This window comes from Sesamum indicum, linkage group LG10, assembly GCF_000512975.1.
Source record: "Sesamum indicum cultivar Zhongzhi No. 13 linkage group LG10, S_indicum_v1.0, whole genome shotgun sequence".
Classification (NCBI taxonomy): Eukaryota; Viridiplantae; Streptophyta; class Magnoliopsida; order Lamiales; family Pedaliaceae; genus Sesamum; species Sesamum indicum.
Window position 1 is genome coordinate 235,639 of NC_026154.1, and position 23,783 is coordinate 259,421.

The following is a 23,783-nucleotide window of genomic DNA, read 5'->3' on the forward strand; positions in this document are numbered from 1 at the left end:
AAAGAAAAAGACCCCTCTTTTTTTTTTTTTTTTTTTTCTCTTTTTTCGGCAGAGTGGGAGAGAAAAAGTAAATACCGATTGTTTTGAGTTCGGAGTTTGTTAAAATTTTAAAATAAATTCAGTATGTAAGTTGTTTTATAATTTTTTATTTTTAAAAATTATAGATTCAGTTTGCTGATATATATATATATATAAGAGTTAATTGATTTAATCGAAATAATCATTATAAATTGTATATATATGTAGTGGTGTGTGGAATTATTAAATTGAATTATGACACCAAGAATTGAGCATATGATATGGCAATATTTTGGTGAGACAGAGTTCGTATGATCATGACTCATCTATCAACTTAGAAAAAAAGGTAGATTGCGAGATCATGCAACGTTTAACTAAATAAATGTAAGAACATAGTTGGAACATGCATTATGTAATTCCATAATCACTCAACATTTTAACTAATTAACATATGAATTTTCAAATAAAAAATCCCCTATATTTTCTGTTAGTTACTTCATTTTATTGTAGCAGAAAAAAAAAAAACCACGCATGTATAAGGAAGACATACAATTTTCACAAAAATAAAAGATGCCGGTAATATATAATTACACATAGCATGTAAAATTAAATTTTATAAAATATTTTTGTATTCTTGAATATATTAAAAGACAAAAAAAAAGAGAACTTATTATAACATTATGGGACATAAGGGGTTTAATTTGAGATGAGGTGATGCATCCACCCAAGAAAATGGAAATATGAGGAGGAGGACAGGACAGTGGAGAGGACAGGGCACGCCCTTATGTATAGATGGCTTTAATTTTATGAATATATATACCTTAATGATCACAAAGTTTTTAATTTGGGTCCCAAAATGAGTAGTGGATGCTTCACTTATTATGGTTAGTGGAGGGGTTTTCTCAAGATTATTACCATTTCTATTCGTTCATGGCTGAGGTTCATGGGACCTAATTAAGCACTTCCGCCGTCACCTAATTACTGTACTTCTAATTAATTAATTATGCCTGCATAATCCCATCATTAATTGATTGTCTTGGCCCCTACACAATCATCAACGTTGTTCATGATGACCCAAAACCCTACAAGAAAATTAAAAATTAAGGAAAAAAATGAATAATTTTAATATTGTCATTAATTATATATATTTAATAATAAGAAATTTTTATTTTGTCACAATCTAAATTTTAAAATTTTAATGATGAAAATTATTTTATAAAAAATATAATTAGCAAGAATTAGTGATAATATATTGTGTATTAAATTGTCACTATAGTGACACGGGTATAGTGAAAACCTAGTGATAATAATCACTTATTGTCACTTATTTATATTGTCATTATAGATATGTCATTGATTCTCTATAGTGACAACGTTATACACAATTTTTGTCACTCATAACTATATTATGACAGGATCGAAATCGTTGCCACTCAATCAATATTTTTTAGATAATTTAAGAATTGTTACTTAATATTTTGTCACTAATATTATATTTTTTATAGTGAATAATTCGATCTTTTACCATAAATTTGTATCGCAATATTTATATAAATACATATGTGCTATAATATGCCTAAAATACTTTTCCAAATGTATAAAGTATATGAATTTTATACATGTAATGTAATACATGAATATGTGAAATGTAATACGAGAATATGTAATATTAATTTAGAATAGATGGAGATGATATACTCACAAGATATGTACGGAAACAATTTTAATTAATTTTTATTTATTTATTTATTTATTTATTTGTGTGTTTTGAATGTAAATGAGGGGTTTTGAGGATTAGTCAACCAAGATTTTATTATAATGTAAAAGCTAATATTTAGTACTAAGTGTTTGTTTCTTGAATTTCTTTTTAACCTTATTTTTGGGCTTTTGATGCTTTTCTAGTTGAGCATGGTTTTTAAATATTGAGCCGTGGGATGAGCGGATGGTTGCATGTAATCCGAGAGACGGGTGGCGGCAGGCGGAGCGGCCGCCGGCACGGCACAATAACCTAGTATGGATTTTTGCATTTTGACCATGGGAAATTTGGGGTTAATTATGTATTATTTTAAGAAAAAAATAATAATAGAATAAGCCTTATAATAAATCATATTTTATTATTATTATGTTAGAATATTCTGTTTGGGCAAAAGCCACCAACCCTAAAATAGAAACCTCAACTTAGGAGGAAAAAGAAAATGAAAAATACCAAGAAACCCTAGCTAAAAAGCCTTCATTGTAACATGCATATTTGAGATCATTAGTACAGTTGTTAATGTTAAGATATTGTGAGTTTTGAGTTCTACTATACAGTTGAATCTTTGTCTAACTCATTATAAATTATAACGAGTAAGTATTTGTCTTATTTAATATAAATTTATTTTGTAAAAAAAACTAAAATTCTTGGTAAGAAAAACCCAAACCCAAAATATTGGTCAGTCAATGGTAAGGCAGTTAGAACCCCACATAATTGTCAGCTTGTGCTATATAGCAACTTATGCATTGTAAAGAAAAGGACCACAACCCCCTAAATTCAGACATCTTCTTCTGTCTATATGGCACAAACCCATTTTGAGCCTCAAATTCTTCATAAACATTCCCTACATCCCTCCCAACCAATATAGTTGCTTTTCGACATTCTACAATTACTAATGAAGTTAATGTTTGCGCATCTGTTAACTAGATGTTTCATATTTTTCATCTACAAGGAAAAGTAGTTGTTTCATCGAATTTTACATGTGCTGTTTGTCTGTATATTTAAGATGAAGTACTAATAGGTAGTTGGCAAAGCTGATTGATTTTTAAAGTGAATTCTAGTAACGTATAGATTTTTTTTTTCCCATAGTTCGACCCCTTTAAATTTGATTCGATTGGTGATTTAGATCGCATATCAATTGGTTCTAATCGAGTGTTTTAGAAACTTGAGAACAAAAAAGATGAGTGGCCCTCAAAGCCCACCAGTATTTAAGTCAATTTGTAAATTTGCAGTACCCCATCCCAATATGATTGCGAAGTATTTATAGGGTCAAATGCTCGTAAATTGATTTCACTCATCATGATCTCGAGATCTCCAATACATAGTGATCCAATGATCTTGGCTCTGAATCCTTGTATTGGGTCGATCTGGTCCGAGTGCGATTCAATCCGGATAAAAAGTGCGCGGATCTTCACTTACATGGATATATTGCCTTATTGGGGAGGGGGTAGGGGTATTTTGGCCCTTTTACCATCAGATTAACATATCCCCATCAAAGTTGTATTTATTTGACTTTTCTTTTAAATACCCTAGTCCTAATCTTTTAGGTATCTATCGTCCCGACTATAATTGAGGTTTACATAGTATTTCACTCATTATATTTTGTTAATATAGAATTTTGAGAATTTGCACATTTACAACTTGATACATGATAATTGAAGGAGATGATTATTAAAATCAACTCCACATCAATGTCAAAATCATCGAGACAAGTTAAAATAAAACAACTTTCAAGATCCCGTTGCGTCGAGGAATCACTTGAGCCCAGGTACATTTTCATGGAGCTAAACCAATGAGCTATTAGGCTTTCTTCGGAAGATGGTTGCTTCCAAGCCCACCTCCGGGTCATATTCGCTCCATCATCTTCCTTTTCCACTAAATACTATATACATATATATATATAAATGTAAAAACTGATAAGACATAGTCCAAACAATTCTCTGTGGTGGGTAATAATATGATTACATATGTGCATTGGACAAATGATGATACTATTGAAGATTCTAATAAGACCACAAACGCCCAAGACAGCCCTTGTAGTTGTAAGAGAAGGGGAATGCTTTATTCACAAACAATTGACAATACCTTAGACCACCACTCCTAAATTCTTGCAGTTGGGGACAACAAAATCCAGAGCCCAAGAAAAGAAGAAACAATGTATCTTTAGAAGAGCAACATTAAAAAAACCTTAAAAGAATCACACATAACACAAGAAAGAAAAAATGAAATACAGCAATGCTACTATTGCTGCTACGGACTAAACTTTCTCTTTATCTGCTTTAACTTTGATGGCAAGACCGAATGCCAAAGGGGAAACAAATTTGTATTTACTCTTTTTTACCAAATCTCACTCTCTTGACACTTTTGCTGACCGGTGAGGGCAGGTACACGGGCAACTAACCAGGTCGTTTTAGGCTTTGAAGGCTAGCAAAACGACGTGCCCAAGTTGCCCCATCAATCATGCTGGGCCGGCCTTGGGGTTTGGGTTGAAAAGGGAAAGCAGCACGCACACACCAATGTGGGTGTGTGCGTGAGTGAGATAGAAAGAGTGCCTGTTATGTTATGGCTGCCCCTGCACTTTATTCTATTCAAATTCGATGCTTTGCTGTTACTTATATTTTGCTACTGAGAACGAGGCTGTGTTTCAAGAAAAAGGGGGAAAGGAAAAAAAAAAATTAAAGAAAAAGGAAAAGGCCCCCTTGAGAGTTGAGACTCTCTCTCTCTTCCCCTCCCTCTCTCTCTCTCATAATTGCATTGTCTTGTTCTTAAGTTGGTCTTGTCTCATTTTTGTATTGCTCATTCGCATTTGGGGTTCTGAAGTCGGGCTTCTACTCTCTCCTCTCTCTGCTGTAGTCGCATTCAGTGTGTGTTGTGTGTGTACACTAGTTGTGTGAGCATTACAGAGGTAATTCACGAAAAAAAGATTGAATTTTGATGTGAGATTCATGGTGAGATGCCCAGGAACTAGAATGCTGGAAAACTGAAGATTTTATGAAACCTGAGGAAGCCCATTTCAGTTTTTTCACTTTTTGCATGAGAGTTGGTTCTGGAAACAATTGAAGGCAGAGAACAGTAGTGAACTTTAAAGGGCTTGTATTATTGGAGTATCTCCTTTCCACGATTTCTTCTTGAGTTGATTTGAGCAAAGATCAAATTTCTTTTGGACAAGGGGGGTGGGAGGCGAAGGGTATACAGATTACCATATGAAGAAGTAGTGAGGATTCTGGAACAATGAAAGATGAAAATTCCAAGAAAAGCAAGGTTTCTATTTGCCCCCGTCTTGTTTTTCTTTCTGGGAAAAATGTAAATTTCCGTTTACTTTTTGCTGAGATGAGTTTTTCTCTTCTTTTGGTGTTATGTGAAGCTCTCCTGGTCCAAGAAATTGATTAGAAGATGGTTCAATATCAAGTGCAAAAGTGATGAATTTCAAGCTGATGAAGCTGTTTACGGAGGTGAGTATTCAATCTTGAGTAAGTGTGTCCAATTTTCCAATGGGTTTACAATATTTTGGAGTTCTTGATTACTTTATTGAGATTTTTTTGTCAGATTTCTTGTTATTGAAATGGGTTGCACTTTGAATTTTTTTGTTAATTTCGTTTTCCTATTTCTGGTTTTTGTAGCTCTGTGTTCTTCTTCTCCTCATTTTGTCTTACTTCTGCCTTTACTACCTTATAATAATATAAATATCATTAATTGGCTGCTCAGAAATCCAAATGAAAAGAAACAATTTGGCCGAGTTTCCAATGATCCTGTTTTGTCTTTCACGTGTTTGTCTTACTTCACAAACAATCAAATAGCTCCTTTTTGTATTGAATTTTAATGAATTATTTCTTACCTCAGCAATGCTAATTTGAATATATTTCTCTATGTTGAGAAGGGCTCTGCTACGGGAATATCTATTGTTTCTGTTTAATCTGCCTTTGAAGAAATACTGTCAACTACAGGGGATTCTGTTCAATTGTTCTGTTTTTAAAATAGCAGAATACAAATTGATTTGCGATTGCTTACTGTTTAATTTTGAGAATTGAAGTTCAAAAAGTATCTATTTTCTCCTTAGGTGGTGATGTGGAATGGAGGAACAGCTTTCCTGAGAGGGAACCATCCACAGTCAAGAAGAGTAAAACTGGTTAGTAGCATCATATTTCTACTCCGAGTCTACACTTGCAACGTTTCAATCATCCATGAAACTCCGATAAAATTTTTAGGGCGTTAGACATGTTACTCTGTTAATAATAACATGTCGATTCATAAATGTGTGAAAATATTGCACCTTCCTCCGTGTTGATGACAAGGATTTTGAAGAGATTATTGACTTGATTTTTCAGAAAAATCAACCAAGAACATAGAGAGATCCTTTTCCCGTTCACGCTCCCGTTCGAGGAGGGGGAGAGGTTATCTTGACCACCCTCAGATTATAAATGTGCAGAACTACAGGTTTGTTCCTTGGTAGATGTTTCCATTTTCTAGGCTTTAGCTCTTTCTTGAAGTTATTAACTCCTCTGATCTTTTGAGTAGTGTTTTTGTATCAACATGGAATGTGGGAGGAAAATCACCACCAAGCAATATGAATTTAGATGATTGGCTACATTCTGCTCCTCCTGCTGACATATATGTGCTCGGGTACGATCTTGATTTATGATTCAAGGGACTGGATATTATCCAACCTTGCCTATTCTTTTATAGCTAACTTTTCTTTTTCCCATCTCGAAACATAGGTTTCAAGAAATAGTTCCTTTGAATGCTGGTAATATTCTGGGAGCTGAGGACAATGGTCCTGCCAAGAAGTGGCTTGCTCTGATAAAGAGAACGTTAAACAATGCTCCTGGCACTAGTGGGGGCAGTGGCCGATATACACCATCACCTGTTCCTGATCCCATTGCTGAGTGGAATGCTGATTTTGAGGGATCAACCAGGCACAAAGCCTCGACCTTCTTACCTCGTCGATCGTTCCAGACGCCACAATGCTGGAGAATGGAGAATGACATTTCAGCCCAACAACCTCGCCTTGAGAGGAGATTCAGCGTATGTGACCGGGTAATTTTTGGTCATAGGCCTAGTGATTTTGACCCAAATATGCGATGGGGTTACAGGCCAAGTGACTGTTCCTCCAGTCAGAGGCCAAGTGATTATTCTTCTGGTCGCCGTCCAAGTGACTACTCTTCTGGTCCCCGGGCAAGCGACTATTCCTCTAGTCGGCGGCCAAGTGACTACTCTTGGGGTCAGAGAGCAAGCGATTTTTCACGATTAGGTTCGGATGAAGATTATCTCCCTGGTGATTCACCCAGTACAGTTTTATATTCTCCAATGTCCTACAGTGCATATGCACCGGCAGAAGATGCATGTGCTATGCCTGGACGCTCGAGATACTCTTTAGTTGCTAGTAAGCAAATGGTTGGCATCTTTCTCACTGTTTGGGTCCGAAGTGAGTTGACGGAACATGTTAGGAACATAAAGGTTTCCTGTGTTGGCAGAGGATTGATGGGCTACCTTGGTAATAAGGTAGTCATTTACATTAATAACAGTTGTCTTTGCTAGTCGTTGTGTGGTTTTTGCAATAATTAACTAAGAGGCGTGACCACCTTTTATTGCAGGGATCCATTTCAATAAGCATGTTATTGCATCAGACCAGCCTTTGCTTTGTGTGCAGTCACCTGACATCTGGTCAGAAAGAAGGTGATGAACTACGCAGAAATGCTGATTTCATGGAGATCCTAAGGAAAACTAGATTCCCACGAGTTAATGGCATCCATGACGAGAAATCCCCTGAGACAATCCTTCAACATGAGTAAGATTCGCTTGCTTTCTGTTCTCGTTCTATCACCTTGTTCCCCTAATTCAACTCCTAATTAGGAGAAAGAAGAAAGTCAAATGATGAATAGAACAATAATGTTTCATGGCATTATTTTTTAATCAAATGTACATGACATGTGGTTGTTTGGTGTCTTTATGCTAGTTAAAATGGAACAATAATGTTTCAAGAATTGATCTTCTTTTTCTTAATTTGCTGTTTACTGATGATCAAAATTTGGATGCAGTCGAATTATCTGGCTTGGCGATCTGAACTATCGAATAGCGCTGCCATACCGGTCTGCCAAAGCACTTATTGAAATGCAAAACTGGAGAGCTCTACTAGAGAAGGACCAAGTAAGGCATTGATTCTCTCACCAATGAGCAATTTGTTCAGCTCATTGGAAACTATTTGGCCTGATCTTCTTTGTTCACTAGCTAATACTCGTTCGACTGAACAATCTTTTCTTTCCCTTGGCAGCTGAGGATAGAGCAGAGACGAGGTCGAGTTTTTGATGGGTGGAAAGAAGGGAAGATATATTTCCCACCTACATATAAATATTCACATAATTCAGACAGATATGCTGGTGATGATATGCACCCAAAAGAGAAACGAAGAACACCTGCATGGTAAGTACACCTAGCATGACTTTGTTCTTCTCTAGGTTCCTGCATCCACTTTTTACTGAAAATAATACAAGTTAAATGCATGGAGAACTGTATAATTTGGCTTGGATGCATTGCATCTGTTGCTGAACAAAGTGCTGATGGGGGTACTTAATATCTGAAGGTGTGACCGAATTTTATGGTATGGAAGTGGCCTCCAGCAATTATCATATGTCCGCGGCGAATCACGGTTTTCAGATCATAGACCAGTTTCCAGTGTGTTTTGGGCGGAAATAGAGTCAGTCCCCAACCGTTTGAGAAAAAGCATGAGTTGCTCAAGCTCAAGAATTGAAGTAGAAGAGCTGTTGCCTTACTCGCATGCCTATACAGAACTCTGCTTTTTCTAAGGAATGTAACACCGACGATTCTGATATGGGTATGCCCTCTCTCCACCCTCGCAATTAAGTATCATAGTAACATTATCATCCATATGCAGGTTTGACACGATAAAAGTCTTATTCCTCCTCACCATAACTTAAACAGCAAAATGCATCTAGACCACATTTACAATCGCAATATGCATAATTTCCAATATTTTATTTTCCATATGGATATTGTTGATTTTGCACTAAGTTGTTTGATCCCTTTGTTTTGTTTCGCATTTTTTAAGCTTTCTTATTCACTTCTCTTATGCATTTTTGGTCCCCATATGCAGGCGATAATCTCTTTCAAGAAACTCAATCTGAAGAACGATGGGGACGTCTCTTTGCCCATTACCCGAGAAAGGTGAGTCCTTTCTCTTCACTTTCTACATACTGCTGTGCACTTCTGATCTTTGTCTAATTTTTTCTTCCTCATATCTTGACCAGATGTAGATACTTACAATTTCAACCTGCTAACTTCACACAACGTGGCTTGATTACCTCTGACCCCTATTTCCTCCTAACTGATTGCATTTTGTTTTGGAGTCTAATTCAACTTCAAGATTGGCAAATTCCTACAATGAGGTATCGTGTTTATCGCCCGTTACTTGCTTTTTATTCTTTCAGACGGAGGAGTTCGCTTCCGAGCTAACGATCAAACGCTGTCTTGCAGGATGAAATTAAAGCCACAGAAGTGGGAACACAAGGCTCCTGTTTGTTTTCCTTTTCAAATTTCAACCCTGAAGATTCTTTATTTGTTAGGACAGAGATTCTTGACAAGAAGAGAATTAGAGATATGGTGAAAATAATGATACCCCTTTTCTTACCTTTCTGTTTTAAATGAAGAGAAGTGAGAATGTGATGTAACACTCATTGCTAACGTGATAGGAGAAATATAGTACTGAATGTTGCTGTAAGAGGCCCTCCCACTTTGTTTGTAGCCCAATGATTTTGCTGAAAAGTTGTTTTCTTGGTTGCCTCACCATCATGCTCTTTGTCTGCTTTATTCTTTCCTCTTCTGAAAAATTAAAAGACAAAGCTACTCCCCTCACTACAACCTACAAAAAGTAAAAGACAGGTTTTGCAGATGTATTGTGAGTGTTGATGTGTTTTTCTTCTGGGGAGATGCTATTGCCAAGTATTCTATGATCACTTCACAATGTAGCAACATGCAGCTGAGATCCGAACAGGGTATGACCCTAGTAGTGATTGTAATAAATCGAGTTGAGACAAAGATGTCAGTTCTCCTCAAACAAAGTAGTCTGATTACGATAGAACTCATCCGAGTGAAATATCGTAACTGTTATACCTATGGTAACGAGTATGAGATCTCGATTGAGTCCCTCAATTCTCGTGTGGTTGTCCTTAATCTTGTGATGATAGATCCGTAATTTCGTTGTCTTTTTCTTTCCATCACTATGGGCCATTTTTATGAGTTTTCAGGACAATCATAATCATTTATGTGGCATTCATGTGGGTCCCACAGTACGCTGATGGTCATAATTGCACGAATTTTGAGGCCGTTCGAATTTAGTTAAAGGGGTTAAAGTAATTTTATAACATTTTTCATGAGCTTGTAAGATCCTTCAATAGAGAGGTTGATGTTCGCCTTTCGAGTGCATAATGTAACAATGTTGTCTAAAGCAGTCTAGGCAACTGAAGATTGTTAATAGGCAGATGCACTAGAAACGTACACTAGACCATAGAATTTTAGGATTCTTCCCATCATTGTAAGATGAGGAGCTAATGGTAAAATTATGGTTGCTTGTGTTAGTGTCAACTGTGAACTAATTAAGGGTCGTCTTCAACGCATGTAGGGTAGGGGGTGGGGGTTAGGTGCTTTTAGTCCCACGCCCACCCGAGTGGGCTGTCATGTTGACAAGCTTCTGCACCACTTTGAGGGGCAGCATCACCCTACTGCACCATCGGAGGAATAAAGCCAGGCGCATGGTCAACTACGTACTGTCACGCTAATAATCTTCCTCATAAATCCGTAAAAATAAATTGTGAATTATATTATATCGCCGCATGCTCGATTTCTGTGCATAATTTTTCATGTAATGTATAGTTTGCATAATTTTTAAATATCTCTTATGTATCTTTAAATAAAAAATTAAATTTGAGAAATTACACGAATCAAATTTTCTTACTCTTGTTCTATATTAAACAAAAAAAATTGTCCGCCATTAATGGGGAATTATGCATTCAAAACTTGTTTGATATCTAGCTTTTATTTTTCAAAATTTTGAATTTTGATGTAAGTTTGAAAGGGCATTTATGCTTCAATGTAACTGCTGCAGTAATATATAAAATATGTCGAGATTTTAATTTATTTAAACCCATTCTTTAAAAAATTAGAAGCATGCATGTAATCGAAATTCGAATGATTCCACCTTTCAAATGATAAAGGAACAAATATCCTTCAAATGTTTCAATTTTAAATAATTACTGACCCTTATGACAAAACTTTCTGCTTTACTGTTTTTTTTTTTCTTTTTGAGAGAGATTAAAAATAATCGAGAAAAATGAATCTCTCACACCCACCCACCCACATATATGTGTATTTATCTATACTATATATATATATATAAAGGTCTTACACATTCATAAATATTGGTTAATAACATCACCGAATTAATTTTTGTAGAGCCAAAAATGTCCATAAACTGATAAGATAACTAACTTATTCAACTTTAAAAATTTTACGTTAACTGATAAATTAGTTTTTTTTTTCTTTTTATTTTTTAATATAATGTATTGACTTATATATTTTATTCTTATATAATATATGTTAAAGTATGAAATATTGTTTATTATATATATGTAAATTCGGCGTGCCACAACGGCTAGTATATTAATAAAGAAAAATACACTTTTGACTCTCAAACTGCAATTTGTTACATCACTATATTTGTTGACCTTAAGTTGATTTTTTTTTTAACTTTTTAAAGTATGATTGGGTTGATTTATATATTTTTTTTTTATTTATAATATATTTTAAAAAGGAAAAATTATTACTTATTTTATGGGATAGTTAGTATTAAAAAAATCAAAGGAAAATCGGAAAAAAATTTAATTAATTGAGGATGAAAGGTTTTAGAGTGGGAGGTAATGATGATGATAAGCAGATGCAGCTTTCTTTTTGCTGCTAATGCCACACCCACACTCACACTGAAAAGTTTGATGCCCATTGCCACCGATTAATTATGACAATCCCCCCCTCCTTACATTCTATTTTCTCTGCAATAGTCAGACAGCATAACTCAATTAGACAGAAAAAATAAAAGACAATTTTGCAGATATTTCCAGACCATTATTTATTTGGACACCCTCTTCATCTTTCTCTTTAACTCACACCACTCCTTGCATGTCTCTACCTTCTTTGCAGAATAAAGTGCCTTTTGGTGAAAATATATTGTAAAAATAGTCATAATGTTTGAAAACAAAATTTCAAAGTGACAAAATATTGAAGTTGAAACATTTGGGAAAACAAATTAATACTTATGGGTAGAAGATGTTTATGACTTTTAATTTAAACAGTTCAAAATAAAAATTAAAAATAAAAAGCACTATTTTTAATTTATTTTCAATAATAAGCTGATAATCGCTTATTTTAAGCAGTTGTATATATTCTGCTGAAAGAAAAAAATGTGCATAATTTGGGGATATCCACCCATGTTGGATCACTACTTTCCATGATCATTAGGACTGTTTATCTGTGGATGGTTTCAGGGCATGTTGGGAGGTCAAGAATTGCTTTTCTTCTGATACAATCAAGACCAGCTTTTGTAGGACCATCAACACCGTTTGTCCCCTCCAAAATTTATACCAAAGTACCATGTTGCAATGCACTAATATTCCATGTATAATTATAAATATCTCCTCTAAAATTTATCTGAATTTATTATAACTTTTTGTCAAGATATCATAATTATCAATACATTTTCTGGCAAATGAGACGTTTTCAATGCATAAATTAATTATTGGAGTTTTGTTAATTTATAATTATACTTCATTGAAGCTGTAAGGTTACGTGGAATAATTTGAATTTGGAAAAAACATTTTAAAATATTTCAGATAATTCTATATAAAAAGAATTTAAAAATTAATTATTATTGTAGAATGGAGCAGCTATATTCTTCTCGGAGATCAAATGGCGGCCCAGTCCAGAAGGGCCGGCCCAAATGCCTAAAGTTTCAGAGTATAAATGTACCATTTGCTTTCGGCCCAAATCCAATTTAAATATTCAATATCTATGATGTTCGGCCTCATTTATGCAAAATTAAAATGATAAATACAACTGTCTCTTTTTGAGATTTATTATAATTATAAATACACCCTAATTGTTTGAAAAATTATAAATATTTTTAATATTTAATAAAATTATATAATTTTTGAATGAAGGTAGAATTATCAACTTTGCTCTTCTTGTATTTCTTTATTATTTTTTAAATATTTATAAAAATCGAACGGGTAGATGAATTTTTTTAAAAAACTATCTACTTAGTTCATAAAAAAATTTAAAATTTTAAAAAATAAATAAAATTGTAATTTTTAATTCGTAAGAATATTTTGGTCAGTTTAACACAAAAAATAGATGAAAACCTAATGAATTGGGCTAATTGTTAGACGAACCATTAAAATTAGGGGGTATTGATAATTTTCAAACAACAAGAAGATATTTATACTCATGTCAAATCTCAATAGATGTCGTTGAAATCTGACCAAACTTAAAATATTAGAAACAAAATTGATAAGATTGTGACCGACACTAATTTCTAAGAATAAAAGAATATATTTAATAGCAAGAGAATTTATTTTTAGACTAATTTTGAAATAACCAAAAGAAAAACTTCAAATATAATAATTATTATATTCCAAAATATTCATACAATTTTGGTTGAATTGAGACGCGGAACTGAGAGTATAATTAAATGATGGGTAAATTGTAAAACATTCTTTTGAAATTTGTTATTTATATATATATTTTTTGTTATTTGAATAATTATAATATTTTATAAAATTAATAATTATCTAACAAATAGTTCTCACATACAATATAAAAAAGGAGTATTTATTAGATAGTTAGTAATTTTAGAATGTATATATTAATTTTTAAATAATAAAAAAATATTTATTTTTCTATTTAGTTTGGAAAATTGGTTTGTCGTGGCGTCATCATGCATAGTTCTAATTATTCGATGTGGTCTTATTATTATTATCTATGTTATATATAATTCAAAAGGGTTGAATTAGTGTCTTCAGTATATTACTTTTAATATTTAATTATAAATTTAATATAAATTTTTTATTTTATATATACTTTATTAAATAATAAATATTTTATTTTAAATAATACATATAAAAGCTGCACCTATACTAAATATGCCACAAATTACAATTTATTATAATTATTTTCTTCCTTTGAATGATGAACCACCGTACAAGTGCATGCACAGTGACAAGTGTTTTCATGGAACAGGACGTGTCCTTAAATCATACGACGAGGATGCCCCTATATGCGTCATTAATCATGGATGAAGTCGACTCACTTACAATGTAATGATTCCCACAAATTAATAATTAATGATTGTATGGAACTGTAATCTGTCAATCAGTGTTCACGTCCTAGTATGGGACAACCCACGACCCAATGATTTGAACTATATATGAGAGTCTCAGTATTGAATTCAAATTTTGAGTTATACATAATTGTGTTGATTATGTATATAAGAAGGGGAAAAGAAAATTTGTTCATATCATACTTGATATATGTATAAAGCATGCAGAAATACATATATATATATATATATATTTATAATAGTTACGAATAATTAATTCAAATTTTGATTGTTCATGTCGTATCGTGAATTTTCTTTCTCCGAATTGAATAATATAATGGTAGGGGAAAGGTTTGTTTTCTCTCCACAAAAAGTAAAAATTGAGTGTGGTCGTACTGCTGTATTGGGTTGCTTTTCTATATTCTTCACATTATCATTATTATTATTTTTAAATAAAAATGATGAAGTAGTAGTTTTTTTAATTAAATTATAATTATTAATATTAAAAATTTACATCCACCAATCGTGAATAATTGTAATAATTATCTACAAATATCAACTCAATATATTATCAAAACAAATAATATTTATTATAAACTTGAAATAATATCCTAAATATTGTTAAAATTCGAAACTCATAATTTTAAAATCATAAATATTCGCAAATTGAACAGGACCCGTCCACGTTAGTTTTGTGCATAGCTCAAAACAAAAGTTGTAACCAAAAATAGTAAATTTAGACAAAAATGAAAATGATTGAATTAAGCAGGGGTGAGGAGTTCTTATCCATTCGGCTCCATATTTCCACGTCCCAGCTACACAACCTTGTCGTCTACCTACTACCGAAGTCGTACTTATCCCTTTGTAGCATAGGATTGTTTGCAGTCGAATTGGATCTTTTGTCGCGATTCTTGTCGAATGTTCTATTTCACTTTATATGTGGAGTTAAACGTAATTTATTACTCTGTAAAATGCGGAAATAAACATTTATAAAAAGAAAATTTTAAATTATCTTTCTATTAACAAAATATAATTTTTTTTTTTGCACTGTCTTTTGAAAATTGAGGGTGGAGTTTTATTATTTGAATTATAATCAAATAAAAATAATAATATTGATAAACCAAACTATATAATCCCTTAATCCATTATCCAACTTCGCAATGAAATAAATTAACAAGTAGATTAATTATGACAAAAGTTACATAATATTTGAAATCAATTGGTCACAATGCTCAAATCTATGACTAATAAAAGAAAATAACTAATTAGACATATGGTGATTTTAATTGAATTAATATTAAATTACCAACAAATATAAACTTTTAGAGCGATTTAATTAAATTTTTGTCTAAAATCACAACAATGCCATGCATGCATATATTCCTCTTTCGTTATACACTTGTCAACCATGCATGCCGAAATTCATTAAACCCCACCATGATCATCCACCACACTACTCTCAAATCCCCAATCTATAAATCATCACCATTTCTTTCCATTCCAATATATCTCCATCATCACAAACTTCTTGTTCTTGGCATCAACAATGGCTATGATCAACCTCAACACCAGACTCTCTTTACTTCTTCTCTTGACTCTTTCTCTTCTTCTCCTTCCCTCCCACTGCTACACAAACCCCCAGCTGCAAGAAGGAGAGGAGGAATCAGCTGAAGAAGGGCTGTTTAAGTGCTTTGTCAGCTGCGAAAAGCGACGAGAGAACGAGCATGAATTAAGCCAGTGTGAGAAAAGATGCGTGCGGGAGTATCAGGAGAGAAAGAGAGAGGAGCGAGAGGAGAGAGGCGGCCGCCGCGGTGAGGAGACGGTTGTGCCGAAGATAGACGAGCCCAGGAAGGTGTATGAGCAGTGCCTGAGTCAGTGTGGCAAGACTGAGGGGTCGAGGCAGCAGTTTGATCAGTGCAGAAGAATCTGTGAACGTCAGTACGAGCAGCAGCAGCAAAGGGAAAAACGTGGCGGCGGTGAAGGTCCATAGAATTTGATTGTTTTGTTAATTAATTCTGAAATATTTTGCACGGTTGTAATCATATATGATCGTAAGTATTGCAAACAGGTACAATAGAAAATCATCACCGCCGTGATCCCGAACAGCAATACAAACAGTGCCAAAGCAGATGCGCGAGAGAAGAACGTGGAGAGCAAAGGCAGTATTGCCAGCAGAAATGTCAATGGGAGTATGAAAGGCAGAAAAGAGAACAAGGGCGCGAGCAGGGCGGAGGAGGAGGTTCGACGAATCCCAGAAAAGAAAGGGAAGAAGAAGAGGAACAAGAAGGCAAGAATCCATACTTCTTCGAGTCACAGAGGTTTGATTCTAAGTACAGAACTGAAGAGGGGAACGTCAAAGTCCTCGAGAGGTTTTCCAAGAAGTCTGAGCTCCTCCAGGGCGTCGACAATTATCGGTTAGCGGTTCTGGAGGCGAATCCCAATACATTCGTGCTTCCTCACCACTTTGACGCTGAATCAGTCCTTGTCGTCGCCGGCGGTGAGTTCTTTACATCATATATACACATGTACATATACATATATACTTACAGATATTATAATGGGAATTCAGTATTCTTGAACTAAGGGGTTTTTTGAGGGGTATATATATATGTTTGAACTATGCATCTCGTGACAGGGAAAGGAACGATAAGCTACGTGTGGCAGAATCGAAGGAAATCCTATAACGTGAAGCTTGGAGATGTAATGAGGGTCCCTGCTGGGTCAATCGTGTACTTGGTAAACCGCGATGACAACGAAAAATTATATGTTTTGAAGTTGTTGCAGCCTGTAAATACTCCAGGCCGCTTTAAGGTAACTACCTGGATCATGTCGTCTCGTTTTAAATTGAATATGGTTTAAGGAAGTGACTGGACATCATGATATATATACATGTATCTAGGAATACTTTGGTGTGGGAGGAGAAAATCCAGAGTCGTTCTACAGGACCTTCAGCAATGAGATTCTTGAGGCTGCCTTCAATGTAAGAAGGAAAATCTCCGGATGAAATATTGTTTTCCTCTGTTTCATGCTTAAGTCATCAAAATTCCTGGCTTACTTGGATTCGTCATTCCAGGTTCCAAGTGACAGGCTGAAGAGACTTTTTGGACAGCAGAAGAAGGGTGTAATAATCAGGGCTTCTAAAGAGCAGATCAGGGCGTTGAGCCAAGAATCTGAAGAGTCCTCCAGGGGAAGAAGAGAGGAGTCTTGGGGCCCATTCAATCTGTTGGAGGGACGGCCCTTGTTCTCCAACAGATACGGGCAGTACTTCGAGGCCTCTCCCAATGATTATCAGCAGCTAAAAGACCTGGATGTTTCAGTTGGATTCATGAACATCAACAAAGTATGTATGATTAGTCTCTCTTTTCACTATATTCTTTAGGTTGAGCCGTAGTTACCGAAAAGTTCTTAGAAATTCTAACTTGGAACCCGAATTTGGTCAAACCAAATCCGATTTTTGTGTAAGAAATTTTAAAATAGATGCTCAATTTTTTAAAATTACATGATTATAGGGGGTACTGGTGTAATTTTTTAAACTTGATAAACTTTTTTGTAATATATGAAACATCATAGGGCGTTTATTATTTTTCCCAGAACATATAGCAACTAAAACTGACTTTCTTTTGTCCGGAACATGAAGGGTGGAATGGTAGCACCTTACTACAACTCAAGGTCCACAAAGTTGGTGTTGGTGGTAGGAGGGAATGGCCGCTTTGAAATGGCATGCCCTCATCGCTCAGCCCGAAGCAAACAAGGGAGGAAAGAAAGGCAAGGAGAAACAACTGATGTACGCTACCAAAGGGTGAGTGCCCGTTTGTCCATAGGCGACGCATTCATCGTCCCTGCCGGCCATCCTATCGCTATGATTGCCTCCCAAGACTCGAACTTGCAACTAGTGAGCTTCGGGATCAAGGGTTCTTACAATCAGAAATATTTCTTAGCCGGTGCGTTCACACCTGGTGTATTCACGAAGTCGTGTTTTACTTACAAAATTAATTAGGTAAACTATTTGTTTGATGTAATAATGCAGGACAAGACAACATATGGAACCAGGTTGAGTCAGAGGCAAAAGAGCTGTCGTTCAAGATGCCGGCAAGAGAGGTAGAGGAGATATTCAGAAGGCAAGAACAGTCGTATTTTCTGCCTGGTCCCGGACAGGGAGAGGAGAGGGGAAAAGAGCACTATGTGGCTTCGATTTTGGACTTTGTTGGCTTTTGATCCGAAGATACGATGATGACTTTTGGTCTTTTCTGATGTAAATTTGAGTAGCTGTGCGATGAGTTTGTGTGAATAAATAAGAAGGTGAGGCGATATGTACTTAGCTAACTATAATAAGTGATGGGGTTTCAAACCTTTTGTATATTTCTTGTGAAAAATGGACCAATTTTTATTCTAATTGTTGCTTGGGGCCGGAGGATTTTAGTTTTGGTCTGGAAATTCAATTTCTCTAACATATAATTTGATGTAATGTAAAAACGCTATTGAGTAGATGTGCAAATTCGAAGGGATATTGGGGTTCGAAATTTTCAATGAATTTTCATCAAATAACTTAATAGTTGCACATATAAGAGGGATTCGTCTCTAGTTGAGCACCAAATGACCTACCTTTATTTTAGAATACTTGGGGAAGCAAAAGTTTTAATGAATAATAGGTCGTGGACTAAGCTAATTTAAACTGGAAGTCAATGCAGAGATTGCGATCTATTTCTGGTTTAGACAGGGTTTTATTTGTTGTAATGATTTCAATTAAGTTGAAGTAATTATTTAAATATTTTTTTTGATCAAAATTTAAAAATTTAGCAATTTTATTAAAATTGTGTTAGTTTGTTTACCTAATCTGTGATTGAGCTAATATAATTTAAGTCCGGCTTAGATACTTAAATATTACGAAGAAGAAAATGAAGAAAGCGCGAGAGCTAAAAAAGAATACAAGACATAAAAAACCTTAAAAGGATTGAGAAGTTCAATTTTAGTAAAGGCCTAAAGTGTTCGAGAAAATTTAGTAGGAGGTCCTAAAAATTCACATGGAAGGTCCCTCTAGAAAGTAAATTGGTCTAAGGAGGCCTAGTGATATAGAGTCAAGAAGAAAACCGTCCAGTCTATGACAAGAAGAAAGCCGTCCAAGCGCACGAGGAAGTGAGGGGTCCAAGTTCCCCAATCAAAGTAGGGGTCCAATCACACTCAAACCGTACCATGAGACGTTTAAAGATGATCGTCCAAGTGCATCCACATTGGACCTCTCAGGCTACGTTAGCAAGCCCTACAAGATCGGATAATTAAGTACCAACACCAATAGGAACACATGGTGATTGTAGGAGAAGGGTTAGGGGCATCCTTATTCTTAAGGTAACCACATCGATGGGAATTCGGAAACCTCATCCACTATAAACTCTCTTATTATTTTCACGAAAATTAGGGATTTCAGTTGCTAGAAGATAACCCTTCCATCAAACCCGTTGAGGATTCAGATTTATCCAACCAATTGAGGAGTTCGTTATAAAATGCAAGCTCTCCCAACAGAAAAAGTCAATTTCAATCTCCCATTTCTCACAAAAGAAACAAGTAATTCCTCTCAATTTCACTCATTGCACCCTATTAATTTCTATCACATTACTTTATTATTTTGTGCTCCAACTGAATTTTTCTTTAAAAGAACGCTCCAACTGGACTTGAGCATCATTTTTTAGTTGCCACCCAAACATACCCATATTTATATCATGCATTTGTCTATCATCCCCATCTAATTTAGTAAACAAGACCTTAGTTTGTTAAAAATTAAATTAAATTTTCACTAAATTAAGTATTATAAATAACATTAGTTCATAATACATACACATAAAATGATAAGCTCAATTTTCATTAAATCAATATTTTCAATCAATCTTAATTAATTTATAATACACTCACATAAGACAACAAATTTTATATTTTAATGAGATTTAAATGTTTAACATTTAAGTGGAGAACTAGTGGTTTGACCCTTACATCCTAGGCTTGATCATCAACGTGGAAAATAGACAAAGCACAAAGCAAACTTACACATGGACAGCAGTTTCAAGCCATAACGTGAAACGAAAGATTTATTTAGCCTTTCTTTTTTTGAAACAAAACAAAGGGGAATTGTGGGGATCCACTCTCATCTAAATAGAAATTAATTACAGATCATTGTCACAAAAAAAGGCCCAAATAGTGGTAAAAACCCGAAGAAACTGCGTACATGTCGAAAGGCCAAGAAAATTAAACTAGCGCAGTTAGAACTCGTCTGTAGCCCTTAAAGGGGCCAGTCTGTCCGCCTCAGGAGAGCCCAAAGGTTTCCAGTGCAGTTGGTCTCAAAAAAGAGTATGAAGGCCCATTTTCTAATTTTATCTGATTTATTTAAGGCCCAGGTTGAGAGACCTGATTGTTGTAGCCCACAGTACAGAGGCCCAACTCATCCACAGAAGGATCGGAAACAGCCCAAATAGGGCTCAAAAGAATCCAAAGCCCATAGGAAAAGCGTGATTGCGAACAGGCTTCTTGTTCTCCAAGACGCTTTCCCTCCTACACAGAAAAGGAAAACATGATCGGAAGGCAAAATCAAATACAGATCTGACTGACAAATCAGGAGATAATCGATATCTCTTTGCGTAAATATTCAGTAGAGAGCAAAAATGGAATCCGTGTTTGGACTGGTCGGCAAAGATTTCGGCATAGTGGCGGCGGACACATCGGCAGTCCACAGCATCCTCGTTCACAAGACTAACGAGGATAAGATCATGGTGCTAGATTCTCACAAGCTCATGGGAGCCTCCGGAGAGACCGGCGACCGGTGAATCCCTTTTCCCAATTGCTTACCAATATGTGTTTGTTTCTTTATTTTATTGGTCTTTTGTATGCCTGTGTCATTGAGCGTGTTTGGTTGAGTTTGATGTAGTTTGTTTGTTGATGTTTAATGTACTGATTCTGTTGGAGTCTCTACGCGCGCGATGTGTACAATCATTGTAAGATTAGGGTAAATCTTTTGGTGCAGAAAAGTGTACTCAGAATTGGATGAAATATGTCTGATTTGAGATAACTGGGAGAACGCCTGGTTCCCTTTCCTATAGTTTGTGCTGGGATGCTATGGTTAAGGTGGAACATTTAAATACTACGAATTATTGCAATCAGTGTTATATGAAAATGAAAACATATTTTCTCAATTGTGTACGTAAAGAGAGTAAGTCTGTTGAAATTTCTTAAGCTTTAACTTAGTCTATGATGAGTTAAAATTTTAGAAAAAACATTTATTAATATTTGGAGAGGGTTAACTGACAATAAACTATTGGTGCAACAGACAGCTCTAAAACTTACAAGATGTAGTGAGTGAAGGTTTTAGCGATCAAGGTAGTTGCTTTAGGCCTTCCTCGGTAATGTATGCTAGTTTTATGTTTGATAGTGAGCTGATCATTGTTTTCTAGTGCAAAAATATGGCTTAAAGGCAATTTTAGTTCTGTAACTTCCTAGGGTTCCATTTTAGTCCTCAAATTTTTGAAAATGCTCAATTTTGGTTCACAATTGGCCGGAAAATTTCAAAAGCCACCAAGGAATTAGAGGACTAAAATGGACCCGAGGAAGTTACGGGACTAAAATGGGAAATGGCTGAAGTTAGTGGACTAAAATTGCTTTTAATTCCAAAAATATTGTGGGTGTCGCTTTCATTCTAAGTTTGTAACCAAGATATTTTCTTTCTGCCATCTTGTTTATTTTGGCAAATTGATTGAACTTCTAATAGAGTTTACATTTGGGGGCAATAATAATTTGTTTCTGGAGTGTTCATGATTAAATACCATCATTGGATCATATACAAGGTGATGTTCCATTCTATATAAAAAAAATTCTTAGTTGTTATGCTTAGTTCTTTTTCTGAATCACTTATCTAGTTGCTCTTCGGATTTGCTGAAGCTCTATCGCATAAGTTTATAAGTTTAAGTGATTAACTTTGATGGAATGGTGTCTTAGGGCTCAGTTTACAGAGTACATACAGAAGAATGTATCCTTGTACCAATTTCGTAATGGCATTCCTTTGACGACTGCAGCTGCTGCAAACTTCACCAGAGGCGAGCTTGCCACAGCCTTGCGAAAGGTAATAAAGTTCTTTAGGGGTTCCTCTATGACTGTTTGATCTATCTAGTAGAAATTTTAACCCTTAGACTTCTTTCCTTGATTACTTTGTTATTACTGTTACAATCCTTTGCAAGATTGCTTGGGATCATGAAGTTTTAGATTAGGGCATAGATTAACATTGGTGCCAGTTTGTATGTTTTGAACTTGAGAATATACTTTTGGACTTCAGGGACATGGTTGATGATATATATTATTTTCAATCTTTTTCTTTATCCATTTCTTTCTTCGTCGACTGAGTGATTTCTGTTTTTGTAACTGTGATAGGAAAACCTCAAGAATGTAAAGATACAATTATGTCTGGTTAAATTGATAGCCTAAAGAGTATCTTTAACTTCAGAAAGATAGTTGTTTGGTTCTTCGAAGTTTTGCAAGACTTTGAGTAAAAACCATGAAACAACATCCAACCTGAGATTCTTCTAGCACTTCCATTAATTTGTCTTATCCCTAGTCCCTATGGCTTTAAGTACTTGAAGAATATTAGCTGATTGTTCATGGTGATTGCTTTTTCTAATTCTTAGGTTTATCAAAACTTTCACAATACATTGGTCTTTCTCTGTATTGCATGTTGAGATCAGTGATGATATAAGAAGAATAGGAACTATAAGATAGGTGCTCAGACATTATCCAAAAAGTGGAAGAAGAATGAAATTAGATCACGCTCAATTCACAACATTTTGCTTATTGCTTGTATTTTATTTGACCTTTTCATCTTGCTGTTTTTCTGGTTATCTCAGAATCCATACATGGTGAATATCATTCTGGCTGGATATGATAAGGAGACAGGACCTTCTCTCTACTTCATCGACTATATTGCATCCCTTCACAAGCTTGATAAAGCAGCATTTGGTTATGGATCCTACTTTGCCCTCTCCATGATGGATAGGCACTACCGTCGTGACATGACAGTTGAAGAGGCCATTGAGTTGGTCGATAAGTGCATAATGGAAATAAGGAGTAGGCTGGTCATAGCCCCTCCAAACTTTTTAATCAAAATTGTTGACAAGGACGGGGCGAGAGAATTCGCGTGGCGTGAGTCTATCAAGGATGCCCCTGTTTCTACCGCAGCATGATGCTCTTTACTTGTTTATTGCTGCTGAAAATTGCAATAGACTGTGTTTACATCTCCATATACTGGAAATGCTTTGTTCTTGCAGTTTGGGGAAATGTATGTGCGCTTAATGAACTGTGAATGTGAGATGTCCTCCTTGCTGAGAGTATGCTTCAGTTTGTTTATCATCATTATTACATTTCCTTTCCCCCACCCCGCCAAAACCAGTTTATGAATAAAGAAAATTATAACGAAATTGATCCAGTTGGCCATGTCAACACATTTTTGGATCATGTTAATGAACTATGATGACCCGGAAACACTAGCAATACCCTTCACATAAGTGAAGTACATGATCAAAAACTGGGTTCAAATCAAATAAGACCCAGTTAAAATTTTATAACGGATGTTATTAGTAATAAAAATACCAAAATTTGTCAATATTTTAC

General features: G+C 35.0%; 3 protein-coding genes across 3 annotated transcripts; all 3 read left to right on the forward strand.

The window, feature by feature from the left end:
* Positions 4,290-9,571, forward strand: LOC105171319 (type IV inositol polyphosphate 5-phosphatase 7). The gene is made up of 13 exons (XM_011092390.2): positions 4,290-5,032; positions 5,136-5,223; positions 5,829-5,897; positions 6,097-6,205; positions 6,287-6,391; positions 6,487-7,270; positions 7,363-7,556; positions 7,807-7,915; positions 8,040-8,188; positions 8,349-8,600; positions 8,880-8,950; positions 9,034-9,171; positions 9,260-9,571. The coding sequence occupies exons 1-10, from the start codon at positions 5,003-5,005 to the stop codon at positions 8,569-8,571; spliced, it is 1,860 nt and encodes a 619-aa protein (XP_011090692.1). The 5' UTR covers positions 4,290-5,002; the 3' UTR covers positions 8,572-8,600; positions 8,880-8,950; positions 9,034-9,171; positions 9,260-9,571.
* Positions 15,633-18,540, forward strand: LOC105171320 (vicilin-like antimicrobial peptides 2-2). Its single transcript, XM_011092391.2, has 7 exons — positions 15,633-16,129; positions 16,216-16,644; positions 16,783-16,958; positions 17,047-17,127; positions 17,221-17,487; positions 17,785-18,088; positions 18,175-18,540. Exons 1-7 carry the CDS (start codon positions 15,694-15,696, stop codon positions 18,360-18,362), a joined length of 1,881 nt encoding a protein of 626 aa, XP_011090693.1. The 5' UTR covers positions 15,633-15,693; the 3' UTR covers positions 18,363-18,540.
* Positions 20,634-23,522, forward strand: LOC105171321 (proteasome subunit beta type-2-B). The gene is made up of 3 exons (XM_011092392.2): positions 20,634-20,952; positions 22,122-22,245; positions 23,021-23,522. Exons 1-3 carry the CDS (start codon positions 20,795-20,797, stop codon positions 23,354-23,356), a joined length of 618 nt encoding a protein of 205 aa, XP_011090694.1. The 5' UTR covers positions 20,634-20,794; the 3' UTR covers positions 23,357-23,522.

Excerpts from the sequence above, each read along its gene's own strand:
- LOC105171319 (XM_011092390.2), top strand. The coding sequence starts at position 5,003 with ATGAAAGATGAAAATTCCAAGAAAAGCAAG. Across the intron at positions 5,033-5,135 it reads AAAATTCCAAGAAAAGCAAG|CTCTCCTGGTCCAAGAAATT; the intron begins GTTTCTATTTGC and ends TGTTATGTGAAG. Across the intron at positions 5,898-6,096 it reads AGTCAAGAAGAGTAAAACTG|AAAAATCAACCAAGAACATA; the intron begins GTTAGTAGCATC and ends TTGATTTTTCAG.
- LOC105171320 (XM_011092391.2), top strand. The coding sequence starts at position 15,694 with ATGGCTATGATCAACCTCAACACCAGACTCTCTTTACTTCTTCTCTTG. Across the intron at positions 16,130-16,215 it reads AAAACGTGGCGGCGGTGAAG|GTACAATAGAAAATCATCAC; the intron begins GTCCATAGAATT and ends TATTGCAAACAG. Across the intron at positions 17,128-17,220 it reads TTCTTGAGGCTGCCTTCAAT|GTTCCAAGTGACAGGCTGAA; the intron begins GTAAGAAGGAAA and ends TCGTCATTCCAG.
- LOC105171321 (XM_011092392.2), top strand. The coding sequence starts at position 20,795 with ATGGAATCCGTGTTTGGACTGGTCGGCAAAGATTTCGGCATAGTGGCG. Across the intron at positions 20,953-22,121 it reads TCCGGAGAGACCGGCGACCG|GGCTCAGTTTACAGAGTACA; the intron begins GTGAATCCCTTT and ends ATGGTGTCTTAG. Across the intron at positions 22,246-23,020 it reads TTGCCACAGCCTTGCGAAAG|AATCCATACATGGTGAATAT; the intron begins GTAATAAAGTTC and ends TGGTTATCTCAG.